At 35.9% G+C, this 20,264-nt stretch overlaps 1 protein-coding gene across 1 annotated transcript in view; it reads left to right on the top strand.

Moving 5' to 3' along the window:
• The window catches only part of TNNI3K (TNNI3 interacting kinase), a 587,433-nt gene that overhangs the window by 44,750 nt on the left and 522,419 nt on the right, over positions 1–20,264 (top strand). Inside the window, exons 3-4 of the mRNA XM_053693350.1 lie at positions 8,520–8,605; positions 15,135–15,232. Of these exons, the coding sequence (XP_053549325.1) occupies positions 8,520–8,605; positions 15,135–15,232 (184 nt within the window). The remainder of the gene's footprint in view (positions 1–8,519; positions 8,606–15,134; positions 15,233–20,264) is intronic.

The raw sequence follows: 20,264 nt of genomic DNA, 5'->3' as shown, positions 1-20,264 counted from the left end.
CCTGTAGAAATCTACATGCTGCGGATTTGCTCCAATTTTAAAAAATTATTCAAGATCTCCTCCCTCACACTTCCACTATAACCTGCCCTGATCTTGCTACTGACCACTATAACAAAACTCTCTCCTCTGCACTAGACACACTTGCTCCTCACTGACTGCACAAAACATCACACCATCAGTTACAGCCCTGACACTCTCAGCAAACACGCTATTTGCAAAAATGCTCCAGTACTGCTGAGCGTGTCTGAAGGAAAACTCACTCTGAGCCTGATTTCATACACTATAAGTATATTCTTCATTCATACACTTCTGCCCTTCACTTAGCCAAGCAAACCTACTTCTCCTCTCTCATATCTACTCTTTCCTCAAACCCTAAACGACTCTTCTCCACCTTTAACTCTCTCCTCTACCCACCTGCTCCACCACCCCCGTCTGTCTTTAGCGCTCAAGACCTGGCAGACTACTTTTTAAACAAAACACGTACTATCTGAAGCAACATCCCATTACCAACCTGCAATATTCCAACAACAGGCCCAGTTACTCCCTCTGCCAACCTCTGCATCTTCCATCCAGCCACTAAGAATTAAGTTTCTTTGTTACTATCTTCCTCACGCCAAACTACCTGCCCGCTCGACCCTATCCCTTCCCATTTAATACCCTCCCTGTCTTCCACCCTCACTCCTACTCTTACTCACATCTTCAACCTATCTCTCTTTACCGGTCATTCCCATCTTCTTTCAAACACGCAAACGTCACTCCCATACTCAAAAAACCCTCCCTCTACCCTAATTCTCCTGAAAGCTACTGCCCCATATCACTGCTTCAACTAACATCAAAACTCCTTGAAAAACTAGTTTACAATCACCTAACTCACTTCCTGTCCACCAACTCCTTGCTTGACCCCCTGCAATCTGGATTCTGCCCCAAACACTCAACTGAGACTGCCCTTACCAAGGTTACTAACAATCTTCCCTCTGCTAAAAGTTTTGGCTACTACTCTATTCTCATCTTACTTGACTTCTCTGCTGCCTTCGACACAGTTGACCACCCTCTCCTACTACAGACCCTTAGCTCTTTGGGCCTCTATGACACTGCTCTTTCTTAGATTTTTAGACACTCCTATCTTTCTCACAGGTCTTTCTCTGTGTCATTTGCTGGCGACTCTTCCTCTCTAATGCCTCTGTCTGTTGGAGTACCTCAAGGATCTGTTCTGGGTCCTCTACTCTTCTCCATTTATACTTCTTCACTGGGTAAACCTATCTCACAGTTATGGCTTCAAATATCACCTCTATGCTGATGACACTCAGATCTACCTCTACACCACTGCTCTCTCTCCCTCTGTCCTTTCTCATATCAACAACTGCTTATCTGGTATCTCTTCCTGGATGGCCTCTCACCACTTAAATATTAACATGTCCAAGACTGAGCTCCTTCTAATGCCCCCCTCAAGCTCTATGCCGACTTCTGACTTCTCTATCCCTGTCGACGGCATCACTATTTCCCCATCGCCCCAAGTCCACTGCCTCGGAGTTACACTTGACTTAAATCTATCCTTCAGTATTAATTTGATATGAAGCGCTGAACTTTCCCAATCAATCCACTCTCTGTTTACTACCTCCTTCCTAGGTAGCTATATATTAAAGAATAAACAGAACTAAATAGAGAGGGCGCTATAAGCTATTAGGTTTGAAAAATGATTATTCCTCAATACGTTTATATATGTTCTATTCCAGATCTAACACATGATAAATGATTAGGCAATAAAAAATCACAATCCTTTAATAACAAATCCTACATACAAAGACACATATGCCTTAATTCCACCAATGGCAATTCATTGACAATAAAATGATTAATAATCTTTTACAGATGAGGTTTTTAATAAGACACTTTTAAAACCACAAAATATCCAAATTCATTCAAAATTCATTCAAAAATCATATTCATTCTTGAATTAATTACTGTTAAACAAACTCCACTCTGATTTAATTAAAAAATGGACTGGCGCTATTGATCAAGCCCCCTTGGGCCGGCAATTAATTCAAGAATCAGACGGACTTGAATACTGATATATGTATATTTTTTATTATATCTTTTTTTATATCTTTATTATATTTTTGAGTCATTTGCCCCTTTTTGAATGAATTTTTGAATGAATGAATGAATATGATTTTTGAATGAATTTTGAATGAATTTGGATATTTTGACGTTTTAAAAGTGTCTTATTGAAAACCTCAAGTTTGAAGGATCCGTAAAAGATTATTAATCATTTTGTTGTCAATGAATTGCCATTGGTGGAATTAAGACATGAGTTTTTGTATGTAGGATTTGTTATTAAAGGATTGTGATTTTTTATTGCCTAATCATTTATCATGTGTTAGATCTGGAATAGAACATATATAAACGTATTGAGGAATAATCATTTTTCAAATCTAATAGCTTATAGCACCCTCTCTATTTAAATATACCATTCGTCCCTCACATCCAATCGCTTTCTACATCCTGCCGCAACCACCTATGCAATATTTCCAAGATTCGCCCTTTTCTGAGCGCTAACACCACAAAGCAAATAATCCAATCCCTTGTTATTTCCCGACTTGACTACTGCAATAACCTACTTACTGGCCTTCCTCTTTCCCGCCTCTCCCCACTTCAATCCATCCTAAATGCCTCTGCCAGGCTAATCCACATTTCCCGTCACTCTGTATCTGCTGCACCTCCCTGCAAGTCCCTTCATTGGCTCCCCATTCACAGCAGAATTAAATTCAAAATTCTCACCCATACATACAAAGCTCTCACCAACGCCGCTCCCCACTACCTATCCTCTCTAATACACAAGTATACTCTAGCCCGCCCACTAAGATCCAACAATGACCTGCTCTTTGCATCTTCAAATATCACCTCTTCCCATGCTAGACTGCAGGAATTCTGTCATGCAGCACCTATCCTCTGGAACTCTCTCCCTCGTGCTGTCAGGCTTTGCCCTAATCTTTCTTCCTTTAAATGCTCCCTGAAGACTTTTTTGTTCAGAGAAGCCTACCACCCAAATCAATAATAAATTAATTTCTCTTCCCTAATCTAACTCTGCATTAAAATCTTTCTCAATCTTGCAGTCCTTACCTCTTGTTTCTCAACCTCCTACCCTTCTAGATTGTAAGTTCCCACGGGAATAGGACCCTCAATTCCTCGTATATGTGTTTGTAAATTTTGTCCTGTCTCTTACAAGTTTTATATCATTGTTTTATTTAAATTAATTGTACCATTGGACAGCGCTGCGGAATATGTTGGCGCTTCATAAATAAAGTATAATAATAATAATTATATGAAACCAGTCAGCATTGGAATGCAGTGAAATCTAGATTTCAACATGGTGACAGCCATGACTAGAGGGAGGTAGGAAATAACCTCAAAACCATTCTTATAAATTGTATTTAGTGTTTGTCACTTTAAAAAGCTTCTGGTCTGTTGACAAGTATGTCAGACCCTGGTAATCATTTTTGCTATTTACTTTAATAATCCTTTTATACAAGGAATCCACTTTAAAACATATCAATGATTAAAGGACCACTCAATGCATAGTTAACAAGTGCATAACAAAAAGACAATGCAATAACACCTACTCTGAATTTCAAATAAGCAGTAGATTTTTTTTTCTGACAAATGTATTTTTCTCCTATTTTGTTGGCACCCTGTGTCATGTGACAAACATCAGCCAATCACAGCTAGTATACGTTTACCCTGTGAGCTTGTGCACATGCTCAGTAGAATCTTGTTCCACATAAAGTGTGTATATTAAAAGATTGGGCAAAATTTTATAATGGAAGTAAATTGGAATGTGTCTTAAAATTGCATGCTCTTTCTGAATTATAAAAGTTTATTTTGACTTGAGTCTTCCTTTAAGGTTTTCCTTGAAAGATGTATATATGAAGCCATTTTTAAGACACTTTTATGCATTGTTATTTTTCCCCCCCCTTTTTTATGTGTTCTGATCTTGTTCCACTGTGGTTTTGTTTTCAAAGTAATTTGTTAATTCATGTTCCAGCTTCATTACGTAAGTTTAGTTAATGTTCATCAACTCAAGGATAACAGCTAATTAAATGAGCACTTCCAATTCTAAACATACAAACATTAGCAGCAGGTTAATTGTTTGCATTGATAATTGTGCCAACTGCAATCTAGGCTTTTTATTTTTATTTTCTTCCTCTCATTTCTTCCCAAGGTCAATAATCTGGCTTAATCTTGGATCAGTTATATACATCCCATTCTAATAGTATAAAGGGATTAAAAACTAGAGATCTAATATATATATTAAAGGGACATAAAAATACAAATAAAAAAATTATGATGATTCAGATAGAGCATACTGTTTTAAACCACTTTCTAATTTGCTGCAATGTTCTTCACATAGAATATGTTATATTTATTCATAAATACAAATTTCTAGATATATCGGATTTTTTGGGTAAAATATCTATCTATCTATCTATCTATCTATCTATCTATCTATCTATCTATCTATCTATCTATCTATCTATCTATATCTATATCTATATATATATATATATATATATATATATATATATATATATATATATATACTGTGTGTGTGTGTGTATATATATATATATATATATATATACACATACAGTCGTATGCAAAAGTTTAGGCACCCCTGACAATTTCTATGATTTTCATTTATACATAATTGGGTGTTTGGATCAGCAATTTCATTTTGATCTATCAAATAACTGAAGGACACATTAATATTTCAGTAGTGAAATGAGGTTTATTGGATTAACAGAAAATGTGCAATTTGCATCAAAACAAAATTAGACAGGTGCATAAATTTGGGCACCTCAACAGAAATATTGCATCAATATTTAGTAGAGCCTCCTTTAGCAGAAATAACAGCTTCTAGACGCTTCCTATAGGCTGTAATGAGTGTCTGGATTCTGGATGAAGGTATTTTGGACCATTCCTCCTTGCAAAACATCTCCAGTTCAGTTAGGTTTGATGATTGCCGAGCATGGACAGCCTGCTTCAAATCACCCCACAGATTTTCAATGATATTCAGGTCTGGGGACTGGGATAGCCATTCCAGAACATTGTACTTGTTCCTCTGCATAAATGTCAGAGTAGATTTTGAGCAGTGTTTTGGGTCATTGTCTTGTTGAAATGTCCAGCCCTGGCATAACTTCAACTGATTCCTTAACATTATTCTCAAGTATCTGCTGATATTGAGTGGAATCCATGTGACCCTCAACTTTAACAAGATTTCCAGTACTGGCACTGGCCACACAGCCCCACAGCATGATGGAACATCCACCAAATTTTACTGTGGGTAGCAAGTGTTTGTCTTGGAATGCTGTGTTCTTTTGCCACCATGCATAACACCTCTTGTTATGATCAAATAACTCAATCTTTGTTTCATCAGTCCACAGTACCTTCTTATACCTTAAGCGACTATGTTTGTGGCGTGCTTGCAGAAAAGGCTTCTTCCGCATCACTCTCCCATACAGCTTCTCCTTGTGCAAAGTGCACTGAATTGTTGAATGATGCACAGTAACACCATCTGCAGCAAGATGATGTTGTAGGTCTTTGGAGGTGGTCAGTTGGCTGTTTTTGACCGTTCTCACCATCCTTTGCCTTTGCCTCTCCGATATTTGACTTGGCCTGCCACTTCTGGCCTTAACAAGAACTGTGCCTGTGGTCTTCCATTTACTCACTATGTTCCTCACAGTGGACACTGACAGCTTAAATAACTGCAATAGCTTTTTGTAGCCTTCCCCTAAACCATAATGTTGAACAATCTTTGTTTTCAGGTCATTTGAGAGTTGTTTTGAGGCCCCCATGTTGCCAATCTTCAAAGGAGAGCAAAAGAGAACAATAACTTGCAATTGGCCACCTTAAATACCTTTTCTCATGATTGGATGCACCTGTCTATGAAGTTCAAGGCTTAATGGGCTCACCAAACCAATTGTGTGTTCCAATTAATCAGTGCTAGGTAGTTACAGGTATTCAAATCAACAAAATGACAAGGGTGCCCGAATTTATGAACCTATCTAATTTCGTTTTGATGCATATTGCACATTTTCTGTTATTCCAATAAACCTAATTTCACTACTGAAATATTACTGTGTCCTTCAGTTGTTTGAAAGATCAAAATGAAATTGCTGATCTAAACACCCAATTATTTATAAATGAAAATCATGGAAATTGTCAGGGGTGCTTAAACTTTTGCATACAACTGTATATATATATATATATATATATATATATATATATATATATATATATATATATATATATATATATATATATTTATATATATATATATATATATATAGATAGATAGATAGATAGATAGATAAGTAGATTGATTATATCTATTTATAAATACATACAACATGTTCTGCTTTTTGCAGAACATTGGAATGTGAAATATTTACAGTAAATACACAGTATTTATTAAGTATGAATATTGCATAAATATGCTTTTACATGTTTTCATCTACTTAACTTCAAAGGGCTCCAATCCACTTACAGTATATATACAGTATATGTGTGTGTCTATATATAGATTCAGTGGTAGGGGGTGCAGGTTCTTCTTTTCAAGTGAAAAAGGTTCCTCACAACCTTCTAGCAATAAAGCTTCATAATTCCACTAGGAGTAAAAAACCTTCCATGTACACAGAATTTGAGTATATAAGTGCAGTATACTCAAAAGTATAAAATTTTGGTGTCAGCGATGTCGAGAAAAAAACAACAGTCCTTCTAATTTTAAGCCTTTAACTTGCTCTTGAGAAAGATGCCTTGTGCGTTAAAATGCGTTGAGCTGTTTTTAAAATAAACATTGTTCTTATGATAGAAGGACTGTTATTTTTTCTCTACATCGCGGACACCAGAATGTTATACTTGTGAGTATACTGCACTTATATACTCGAATTCTGTGTACATACTGTACATCATGGAAGTTTTTTACTTCTAGTTGAATTGTGAAGCTTTATTGCTGGAAGGTTGTGAGCAACCTTTTTCACTTGAAACGAAAGAACCCCTGATCCTGCGCCCCCTACCACTAAATATATATCCTATTGACAGTCTTTTTGGGAGAGACTGAGAGAAGTCAGCGGTTTTACCTTGAAGGGAGTATTTGTTCTACCTTTCTTTGCAGTCTGTTTGTTATAACATCTCACAAACTGTCTGTTTTTTGTATATTGTATATGTCTATATATGTATACATATGTATTTATGTGTTTATATGTGTATATATGTCTGTAAATACACATATAAATAGATAGAAACATATGTACACACACACACATATATACAGTGTATATACATACAGTACATATACATATTTAGAAATGTGTATGTATTTATCTCTATGTTAAAGGGACATAATACTCATATGCTAAATCACTTGAAACTGATGCAGTATAACTGTAAAAAGCTGACAGGAAAATATCACCTGAGCATCTCTATGTAAAAAAGGAAGATATTTTACCTCACAATTTCCTTAGCTCACCAGAATAACTGCTGTGTAAAAAGTTATACTTCAGCTGCTGTCCAGCTGCAAGTAAAAAAAAAATGTAGAAATGAACAGCAGCCAATCAGCATCAACAGTGCTGAGGTTATCAACTCTTTTACTGTGATCTCATGAGATTTGACTTAACTCTCATGAGATTTCATAGTAAACTTCCTTAAACTGAATAGGGAAATAACATGAGTGTCCCGGGACAGGCATACTGATTTGCTGCTTAAAGTCCTTTGAAATGGAGTTTGAATACTTAGGACAGTTTGAGGTAAAATATCTTTCTTTTTTACATAGAGATGTTCAGGTGATATTTTCTAGTCAGCTTTTTACAGCTATGCTGCATCACTTTCAAGTGTTTCAACATTTGGGTATCATGGCCCTTTAAAGCCCTTTCCATGCCTTGTTTTTTCTAACACAGGAGTCTTCATATCTTTGAGCCCTTATAACGTTTTATAGTGTTATTATGAGTGTAAATGTACTTTTAAATGTATTTTTGATGTGTTTTGTGACACTTTTTGTTGTGCGTAACAGTGAACCAGAGCTCTGAAGTAGCAGTAATCATCCTAATGTAAATCAATATTAGGTTAACGCGTTCACATTCACTTTAAACTTGTAATACGAGCGCTCCTTCCGACACACGCAAATAGCCGCGATAAACCCGATATCACTTGCGCAAAACAGCGCACCACTAGTAATCTGGCCCTCAGTGCTGTTGTAAATCTCAGCTGGCCACACCAACTGTCTTTCATCATGGAATTCACAAGTAGACTACACTTTGCATAAAGCAAACTTCTTGTTAATAATTCATTTTCTTCTGTAGATGAACTTTTTTTTGTTTATATTTATGATGTGCTAGGAGTTTTACTCTCCAACATTTACTATCAGATTGTTATCCATGTAAATCAGATTAATTTTCATGCAAGTAAGAAAAAAAATTCTGCAACAGATAAAGCTTGTGTGATCAGCTATAAAATTTATTTTGCAGCTCAGATGAAGCCTTCAGCAAAGTCAATTTAAACTATCGAACAGAAAGCGGTCTTTCTTTACTTCATTTATGCTGCATCTGCGGTGGTGAGTATGTGACTTTATATAAAAAAAATACTACTTCTATTTTAAAAGGAATGACTAACAAATGAAGGAATTAAATGGTAGAATAAGCAGACCAATCTTTTTATTCAAATTAGTTGTGAAGAATGTTTTGTTCCTTCAAACTTTTCCATTCTAAATCAGTTCAGTACTTTGTATTCATTAGATCATCGTGTTTTTTTTTTAATTTCAATCAAAATATGTTTATTTTAATAGGAGTAATCTCGTGTCTCAACTGGTTGTGTGATTTTTCTTAACCTTTTGTTTGTTTCCTGATACATTTGCTTTATTTTGAGAGGTGCAGCATTCAACGGTCTCTCTCCACTAATGTAATAAAAGATAGAAAATATATGAAGTCACCGTTAAAGGTATAGGAAAGTCAAAATGATCTTGCATGATTCCAATAGAGCATGCAATGTTAAGACACTTTTAATTGCACTTCTATTTTCAAATGCAATTTGTTCTCTTTGTATTCATTTTTAAAAATAATATGCACATATACTACACTAGTGGAAGTTAGTTGGTGATTAGTGTCTGCACACATTTGTCTATTTGGTTGGCTGACTAGATATGATCAATTAGTTTAAATTTATAGGCTCTGTCTGAAATCTAAAAGAAAAAAATTGGGTTTCATGTCCCTTTAACCCCTTCGCTACCGGGAATTTCAGAGAAGAATGTGCCCAAAATACAGGGATTTTTTTTAGCATTTTTTCTTTCACTCCATTTAAACAGAAATAGAGCCTTGTTTTTTTTTTTTTTATTATTTTTATTGAGGTTATTAAGGAAAAAAAAAAAACCTGGTTTGAAAAGCATAGAAAAATCACCATACAATATACATATTAAGTGTCATAATATACAAACATTTAATCGCCCAATTATACAAATATAAGATAACCTCAGGTTTTCAATTTAAGGAGAGTCCCCTTGAAATATAATATAAAGTCGTAAACGATGGTTTCCCTCTATGGAGAATAGAGGCCTCTCTTGGACCTCCTGAAAAAGAATATGAGAAATTATAGGGAATTTTAGGGGAAACAAACAAAATAACAAAATGGGCCACTTGTGGACCCCAAATGCAAGATAGCGGGAAGGTTGCATCAATACAAGGACCCTTTTGGACCTTTTATGGACTATTGTGGCATAGAAATCCTAAATATGACACATACATCTAGCTTATATAAGATATAAATCGCTCAGTCCAAAAACACATAACAATATAGTAATAACAGTGGAACATATAGGGCCTCCCATGGACCTTTAGAACTATAGTGATAATAGTATTGTGAGAAGTAAATGCACAATGAACAGTAGTTTGAGGACAGCATCATGTCAGGTGGTCATACATAGGAAGACTATAGACCAGGGACAAATATACATATGACTCCCAACAGTACATTCAGGATTTCACTTCTAGCAAATACTGAGGGTATATAACGTGGGGATCACCAGACCAGTCCGCTGTCACAATAAAAGTGAGATTGCTAAACATTGAGTATTCCTATCTGTATCTAGATTAAAATGCTATATGTGTGTGATACATCAAGGCATACAGTGTATCTGTGTGTGAGTAATAGGGCCTTCCCTCTTTAACCCTTCAGGGGAGCATCTGAGTAATACAAATATATTACATAGCATAATATAGCTCTAGATTGAAGAATGCAATATTAAAGCAAACCTAATCCTTAGAATGGAAAGGGCAAGTAGCAGGCTACAATCTAATATCCAGCCCAGAACCTTCAAAACATAAACTAGAGCAGCATTGAGTAGGAAGTCAAAAAATTGAAGACTACTTGATGCACACAGATAGCAATAAACATAATATAGACTCTTGTAATGTATACAACTGAATATGTAGTAGCATTCATAACTCATGGGTTACCTAGAGAGGCTAGTATATAATCCTGAGAAGAGACATACAATTGCACTGAACCACGGAGACTCAATACAAACAATGAGAGTGTGTATTTCTCCAGAGCTCTAGTTGGGGCAAGGAAAGTCACATAAAGTCCTCAGGTCTCTGAGCACGAAATCACCATGTATAGGGGCCAAAGGAATTGCTATGTATTGGTATTGGTAGGCAAAACATTAAAGATGAAGACTTGGGGGAATTGTATAAGACCACAAGGAAGTAATGCGCTTACCAAGCCTTAGTTCTGAATTAGGATGTTAGCCCACTCCGGACCTAGGAAACCAGTGAGATGTGATGAAGTTTCCCAGGCCGATGACGGGCCTTGCAAGAGCCGCTGTGTGGCTCGGCCCGCATTTTCTAACAGGGATGTTCTTGTGAGCAATTGTCTCCTGCATCCAAAGCATGCCCAGCGTTAAGGAGCCGTCAGCTGCATTCTGTAAGTAGTAGTCCCCGCTAGGCCACTGAGAAAGGAATAAGCGACCCAATTCTGAACCCGGCTCCTCCACTGTGTACCAGTCAAGCTTAGATGCGTCCTCAGTGTGGTTATGAAGAGTTGGGATGCGCACACCAACAGACCGTCTCCCTTGAGAGCCAAGGGTAAGCACATCTCCTGCCATGGGAAGCGCGGGTCTCTGTGAGTCTGAGCCGCCACCATCGAGCTGCAGGGGTCTCCTCAGCATCATAAATTCTCTGCAGGTATTCCCCATGTTAGGCACATCTGAACTGTCTCCCCCTTGTACTGGGAAGCAACATCTCGTTCGTCTGCATCCTGGCACACAAATTTGCCCGTGTCAACATTGTTAGTGTAGAACGGGGCAGCTTCCTCTGAGACCAGTTCTATAAGAGATTCCACGTTTTGTTCTGGGATGGCCTTTAGTTCTCGGTCGCCATCTTGGGGGCCACGTGGAGACGAGCAACTTGCGAAACACTGCACAATTAAGTCACGCAGTCCAGCATAATGTTCGTTAAACATCTCGAGGATAGTGTCCTCCTTTTCCCAAGTATCGGCATCCATCTCTAAACAGAGTGTGTAGTCAAGTAGGACTACTCGTAACCCAGTTGCCTGGGGAGGGGGGGAATGTGCGGTAGCTTAAAACACTGCGGCCTGTCAGACAGAGTCGCTTAGTTTGGCTAAACAGCTTAGGCTAAAGAACCAACTCAGATAGGCTCATACTCCACAACAAACTTTTAAAGTTATGATCACCAAAGAATCGTAAATATCCTACCTAACCTAAAAGAGGCTCATATATGTTGTATATAGATCAGGAGCTCCTCCAAGATGCGTCGCTCCGCCCCCCGCCTTGGTTTTATTTACCTTACAAAACTATATATTTTTTTCAAGAAGACAACTAAAGGTATTGATCTAGGCCCATTTTGGTATTTTTCATGCCACTATTTCACAGCCAAATGTGATCATATAAAAAAAAATTGTTAACTTTTTCACAAACTTTGGGTTTCTCACTAAAATGATTTACATACCGCTTGTGCAATCATGACACAAATGATTTGTAAAAGCTTCTCTGGGATCCCCTTTGTTCAGAAATAGCAGACACATTGTTTTTTGGTAATTATAATGCTTCTAATTACAGCTGATCACTACACTTCTATTATTCCCGGCAGTGAAGGGGTTAATCAGGTAGCTTGTAAGGGTAAAGGGACAGTCTAGTCAAAATTAAACTTTCATGATTTAGATAGGGCATGTAATTTTAAACAACTTTCCAATTTACTTTTATCATCAAATTTACTTTGTTCTCTTGGTATTCTTTGTAGAATTCTAAACCTAAGTAAGCTCAAATGCTAATTTCTAAGTCGTTGAACTGACTGTTATCAGTATATTTTGACAGTTTTTTACTATTAGACACTGCTAGTTCATGAGTGTCATATAGATAACATTGTTCTCTTGGTATTCTCTTGTTTTGTTCTCTTGGTATTCTTAGTTGAAAGCTAAACCCAGGTAGGCTCATATGCTAATTTCTAAGCCCTTTAAGGCTGCCTCTTATCTGAATGCATTTGACAGTTTTTCACAGTAAGACAGCGCTACTTCATGTGTACCATATCGATAACATTGTTCTCACTCCTGTGGATTTACCTTGGAGTCAGCACTGATTTGCTAAACTGCAAGTCCGTCAAATGAAATGAAATATGGGGGTGGTCTGCAAGGGCTTAGATATAAGGCAATCACAGAGGTAAAAAAGTATATTAATATAACAGTGTTGTTTATGCAAAACTGGTGGATGGGTAATAAAGGGATTATTTGTCTTAAACAATACAAATTCTGGAGTAGACTGTCCTTTAAGACTAGACCCTGCACTTCTGTGTATTTAACCACTGCAAAGGGGTTTAGCACACAGTAGAAGTACGGCTCTGGAAATTCAATCAGCAGTGCTGGTTCCACATCTGAATCATCCACATCTCAGCTGATTGGATCAGCAGCCGGTTCCACTCAGGACCAGCAGTGCTCTATGGGTCCCAAATGTTACTTCTACTGTGTGTTTAACCCTTTTGCAGGGGTTAAACACACAGTAGTGCAGGGTCAATTGTCTTAAAATTACATGCTCTAAGGAATTAAAGCATGTAATTTTTCAACTATTATGGCCCTTTAAAGGGACACAGTTGGTGAGCCAATGACATGAGGTATATATGTGCAGCCACCAATCAGCAGCTAGTTCCCAGTAGTGCACTGCTTCTTTTGAGCCTACCTAGATATGCTTTTTAACAAAGGATACCAAAGAACAAAGTAAATTAGATAGCAGAAGTAACCTGGAAAGTTGTTAAAAATGATTCTATCTGTAACATGAAAATAAATGTAGTTTGTATTTAATGTCCCTTTCATGCCATTTTTTAAAATCAAGTTGGCAGCCAAACACATGAAACACCCATGAAATAATGACCATCCGCTATTTAAAATGCAGCATCTGGTAACAATAACACACACACACACCTGTGTTTTATTGAAAGAAACAATACTTACTTTAAATAATGCAGCCCATATTCTCACAGACAATGATTTAAAGCAGGGATGGGGAACCTTGGCACTCATGTTTCAGAACTACATTAACCATGATGCTTAGGCACTCTGAAATCCAGTTGAGCATCATGGGAAATGTAGTTCTGAAACATCTGTTCCCCATCCCTGATTTAAAGGCTCAGTGAGAGACTGTCCTCCACACAACTATTCACCTATACGTCAGTCAAAATATTTTCCAGTCCCTTGCTGGAGAGAATATATAGCTGTGGGGGGTGGCAGTGAAAAGTCAGAGCCATTAGTGCTCTAATCCCTTCAGTGTCGCTCGCCAGCACTCTGCATTAACAAGACAAAGTACCAGCCAATGCTTTAGACCCTGGCAAGTAAGGGGTTAATGTCACAGTAAATAAATGAGAAACTGCAAGGCAGGGTATTCCTCTTTCAGCTGCTGGAAGTTAACGGGAGTTCTCTCCATCAGCCGCTGGGACCCCATTGTACCACAATTTAAAACAACATCAAGACCTCGCACACAAGTGCAAATAGATAGACAAGCCTACCTAATTCTGTTGGCATTATAATGAGACTTCCTGCTTCGAAGATACTGAAACAATATTTTTCAGATAAAAACATGCAGCTCAACATTATCCAAGTAGGGAATATTTTTTGAATATAAATTTCTACATGAATAAGCAAACGGTCAGTAAAATAAAATTTTTACTTTTCATGGGTCAGATAGTGCATCCAATATTAAACTTTCAATTTTACTTTTTTTTTAATTAAATGTTCTACATTCTCTTGGTATCCTTTGTTGAAGTGTATTTCTAGATAGGCTCAGGGGCAGCAATGCACTACTAGGTGCTAGCTGATTGGTCGCTGCACTTATATGCCTTTTGTCATTGGTTCGCCTGATTTTATCAACTAACTCCTAGTAGAGCATTGCTGCTTTGGAACTGACTTTTCAACAAATATTGTCAAAAGAACAAAGACTATTTTCATAAAAGTTTAATTTTGGCTTTACTGTCCCTTTAATGCATATCCAAAGCTTTATATTTAGCTTTAAAAGGGACACTAAAACCAATTTTTTTTCTTCCATGATTCAGATAGAGCAGCAATTTTAAGCATCTCTCTAATTTACTCCTACTTTCAATTTTTCTTTGTTCTCTTGCTATCTTTATTTAAAAAGCAGGAATGCAAAGCAAAGGAGCCAGCCCATTTTAGGTTCAGCACCCTGGATAGTGCTTGCTTATTGGTGGCTACATTTAGCAAACCAATAAGCAAGCATAAGCCAGGTTCTCAACCAAAAATGGACCAGCTCTTAAGCTTTACATTCTTGCTTTTTAAATAAAGATAGCAAGAGAACGAAGAAAAATTGATAATAGGAGTAAATAAGTTGCGTAAAAATTGTACGCTCTATCTGAATCACAAAAGAAAGAAATTTGGGTTTAGTGTCCCTTTAAACCACTTACATTTTCTTCCATCACTTTATCACGTAAAATATGAAAGTTTGAACTATTGAACATTTTCTTGTTTACTGCTTCCTATGCTGCAGCACCTAAAATGTATTTCTATGCCAATTATATTTTCACCTCTGTACACAGAAAAAAGAGAACTGTTTATAACACTGCATGTAAATTACACAGGTAACAAATCGCATATTCGAACTCTCATGCTTAAAGGATTACGCCCATCCAGGCTAACAAGAAATGGATTTACTGCGCTCCATATGGCGACTTACAAGGTAAACAAAAAAACCTGCTAATTGTATAATATTTATTTTGCAAGTGTGTTTGCAAGAAAATGTGCACAGACAAAAACATTTTTTTGTACAATATTCATTCATGGGGTTGTTTGGAATTTTGGATTTTTATTCAATTAAAATCTGTTCCTCTGCTACTTTCAATAGTGAGGATCAATGGGACATCAAAGAAGCAAGTGGACAACAGCTCAAACTTAAAAAAGGTTTAAGTCGTACGCTACTGCTATAAGCCAACAGAAGCACAAAAAATGATTGTTTTTTTAAATATTATTTTTTTATATGAGGGTTGTCAGGAACAAAAAAAGAAACTTACATACTTATTGGCTGACACAAGAATGAATTAACTGGCATAAGTACTGCTGGATTGTTATTGAATAGTATACATTTAAAAACCTTTTTATGCCAGCACAAAAGCCTTTGCAGAATCAGCCAAATTTTCTTCTTTCATTCATTAATTTGTTTTTTCTTCAAAGAACCGCTTGCTTGTAGTTTATGGACAAATGCAACGAATATGGGAAATTCTGTTTTGTTTTTCTTAAATTTGTCTGAATAGGAATGCAAATGTCTACTTGCAAGATAGTGGGGGTGAGCAGAGACATTTAGATATCCATCTTGTTAAGCAGGGTTTATAAATAACTGGAATCTTGAACCAACCTAGAGGGCATTAGTTCATTTGTGCCATATAGATACCATTGTGCTCACACCTGTGGAGTTACTTTTGAGAGGACACTGATTGGATAGAATGCAAGTCTGTAAAATAACTGAGATAAGGGACAGTCTGCAGAGGCTTAGATACTTATAAAAGTATACAGGATTTTTTTTTTAAACTTGTATGTTCTCTTAATCATGACATTTTTATACAGAGTTCCATGACCCTTTAAATTTACTTTGTGTTCATTGTTTCTTCATAATATTTTTCTTAGATTCTATTTTTTAAAGCCAAAGCAGTTTCACACTCTTTGATAAATTTCCTTCCATTTCATGCACTAGAGGTGCACAACGTTTTAACTAATTTATCACTATATTTTTAACTTCAAATTTACCTCTCTTTGAAAAATAACAACCAGTAACTCACATTTAATATGCAATGCTAGATCTACAAAGCAATTCCTTCTAATCTTATCACTATTATATCTTTGGGCTTGAGATGTGCAGGATTTTACATAATTGCTTTGCAATTTATATCTCATGGAAATTATAAGCCTCATTAGAGTAAGGTGTAGCAGAAAATTAATCTAGAAAACTGGGATTTCTCAAAATTACCTTTCTGTTTATTTTCTGTTATAATTTAAAGTCTTTGTTAGACAATATGGGGTAGTTTATGTCCCAAATGGAAAAAAAAAAAAACCATCAAAGAATTTATCTACAAATATATGAATAGGCTTTAATGTGCCACATTTTCTTAGAAGAAATACCCGCCATGCTAATTAAAATACATTTGCATAAATAATTATGCAGCGTAACTCAAAAACTAAAGCTGTTGGAACTGTTTTTAAATAATCATTCATTTACTTTAGATTCCTAAACACTTCAAAGACATTTCACCATAATAATGCCTTTATATTTTTGTTGTGCATTGAATACAGGACAACAGATAACTTCAGACTAAACGTACGCAAATGTACCCAAATATTTATTTTTAACAGTATAATATATTCTACAGAGCAGAGATAATATATTTAGGACGTCCGAAATTGTAAATTCTGCCAAGTAATATAACTATACCAGAAAAAAACAATTAGTTTGCTTCGCTTTTGTTAGAAGGTAAAGTTATATGGCACACAGAGAAGCCTGCATGTGGTCAATTTGCCCTTTCTAGGTCCAGATTACGAGTGAAGCGCTAACTTAATATGCACCCGCATGTTAAAGAACCAGCCATTACAAGTGGCTGGTTAATGTCACCGCAAGCTTGTGGTTTCACTTTGCGCTAAGCACAATAAACCAGAGGTTCGACTTCTAGTTAAAGATAAAAAGATGCCCAAATTGCCCCCAAAATAAAGAGGAGAGTACATTAAATGGATACAAAACACTTTTTCTTTCATTATTCAGATAGAGCATGCAATTTTAATCAACTTTCTATTTTATTCCTATTATCTATTTTTCTTCATTCTCTTGCTATATTTATTTGAAAAAGCAGGAATGGAAGGTTAAAAGCCAGCCCATTTACGCGCTTCCGTAAGAGTAATATTGTGCTCCACTTTTAAATTTGGATTGGCCCCTAGTGTTTTAAAATAGAAATTGCCTCTGATTCTTTGTGTTTGTCTCCTGCCTTTTGTAGACAGTTTTACACAAACAAGACTGCTATATGGTGTGTACAAATCCTCTAAATCAAGATTTTTGTAGTTCAATATTAGGGTTATGCTAATAATTTGGTCATCTATGTAACAATCACAAAGTAATGTCACAGGTGACATTTGACGTCAACAAAACCCCAACCATTTTTTGCCTGTATTATGTAGGGCTGAGCGAAGTGTAATTCGTTTGGTAGAACGAATAGTACTGTGGACATTCATTTGGGCATTTGAATGTTGATAAGAATGAAAATCCATTAAAATTCTGTAATCAAATGTTACTTTCGTATTCAAATGTTTATAACTGAATCGAATATCCGCAGTCAAAATTTCGAATGTAACATTCGATTTTACAAATACTATTCAGAAGTTCAATAGTTCATGTGGTAGGGAATTTTGTAAATTGATACATAATAGATACAAATATATCAATCCGAATGTTTCTATTTTGAATATTGCATAATTAATTTAGGGATGGGCGAATGTGTAAATTTTCGAATTTCGAATGTAGAACGAATGTTATTACCGAAATTCGAATTCTAAATCCGAATGTCGATAAGAACGAATATTCTTAAAAATTCGAAAATCTAATGTTATTTACAGTTTTCGAATGTCACTTTCGAATTCGAATATTTATAATTATATCGAATGTCCACATTCGAAATTTCGAATTTAACATTCTATTTAACAAAAACTATTCAGAAGTTCAATAGTTCATGTGGTAGGGCGGGAATCTAGTAAATTGATACATAATAGATACAAATATATCATTTCAAATGTTTCCATATAGAATATTGCATAATTTGAATATTACATTTAAAGAAAGCATTAGAAATACTATTACAAACCTATAAATTCGAATTTTTCGAATTTGAATATAAATTCAAATTTTTCGAATTCGAATATTGCATAATTCGAATATTACATTTAAAGAAAAAGCATTAGAAATACTATTACAATCTAAATTCGCATTTTTCGAATTCTAATACACGTATTGCATAATTCGAATATTACATTTAAAGAAAAAGCATTAGAAATACTATTACAATCTAAATTCAAATTTTTCAAATTCGAATATTGCATAATTCGAATATTACATTTAAAGAAAAAGCATTAGAAATACTATTACAATCTAAATTCAAATTTTTCGAATTTGAATACACGTATTGCATAATTCGAATATTACATTTAAAGAAAAAGCATTAGAAATACTATTACAATCTAAATTCGAATTTTTCGAATTTGAATATTGCATAATTCGAATATTACATTTAAAGAAAAAGCATTAGAAATACTATTACAATCTAAATTCAAATTTTTCGAAAAGAATATTTTCGAATGTAATCGTAAAATTCGAAACCGAACATTCGAAAATCGAATGTTAGAATGTTATGTAAACATTCGAAATTCGATTCGAACGAACAAATGTGTTAAAATTTGTGCCGTTTTTCGAATGTTGCGAAACATTCGCCCATCCCTAATAATTATTAGAAAAATTTGAATCAAATATAACATTTAAAGAAAGCATTATAAATACTATTACATTAAAGAATGTTAGAATGTGGTTCAAACATTCAAAATTCGAAATGAACGAACAAATGTGCTCAAATTTGTTTCATTTTTCAAATGTTGCAAAACATTCACCCATCCCTAGTATCACGGTTGAATGTTTTTATCACCTTATGTGAATATTATTTTGAGTCACTGGAGAATTTTAAAGTGGAAAAAGCAGTATATTTCTAACAATTATTTTTACTGTTATTGTAAATGTTAATTTGTTAAATTGCTCTTTATTATCATGTAGCTCATTCTTTATAAGTATTAGTTGTGTGGTGAGTCATTTTCTATATACCGTATTGTCCCGAGTATAGGCCACACTTTTTTCCCCTAATGCAAGTCTTTAAATTAGGGGTGCGGCCTATACTCGGGATGTTGCCCAAAAACAATATACAAATACCGGCATACTGTAAGTACCCTAGCTTGAACAGGTTGTGGTTAGGCGGAAGCAGAAGCACAGTGTTTGGTACAGGGAGGGTTTCCTGGAGACTCCACTGGCCGCTGCCAACATGCTAAGCCACCGCAGACATCCTAAGCCACCGCCGGGATGATCATGACTCCCCACTTAAAACTGCACTCAGGAGCAGCGAGTTTAACATGGAGAGTGCAGCCGGACAGGAGAGACACCGAGCCATAACGCCAGCACACCACTGCTGCCCAGGATGTCAGGAGCACAGGATGGGAGTGGGAGGGTTTAAGATTGCGCGTTATCATCTGTGACCAGGGATAGGCAAGGTGTCCGTACATGGACACTGGTGTCCGTGACTAACCCTTGCAGTGTCCGCCACAACCTTAGTATATCTTTTCTTTCTGATTAAATAATAGGAAGAAAAAAAAAAATGTAGTGTGAATAAAGTTATGGCTTGTCAAGAGACTGCTAGCGATATTGGGTGATAAGTTATTGAATAAATAAAGCCTAAGTGAAATACTGGATATGTATCTGCATCTGTATAATAACACCCAGCTCTATACAAAGATACGGTAGTGAAACTGGCGCATGCGTATAGCCAGAAAAGGGTTGGTTATAGGGTCAGTGGTATCTGCATCATTATAATAACACCCATCGCTATATAATGACACAGTAGTGACACTGGCACATGGGTATAACCAGAGGAGGGCTGGTTATAGAATCAGTGGTATCTGCATCAGTATAACACACCCAGCAC

This window comes from Bombina bombina, chromosome 10 (assembly GCF_027579735.1).
Source record: "Bombina bombina isolate aBomBom1 chromosome 10, aBomBom1.pri, whole genome shotgun sequence".
NCBI lineage: Eukaryota > Metazoa > Chordata > Amphibia > Anura > Bombinatoridae > Bombina > Bombina bombina.
This window is presented reverse-complemented; position numbering and strand designations above follow the sequence as displayed.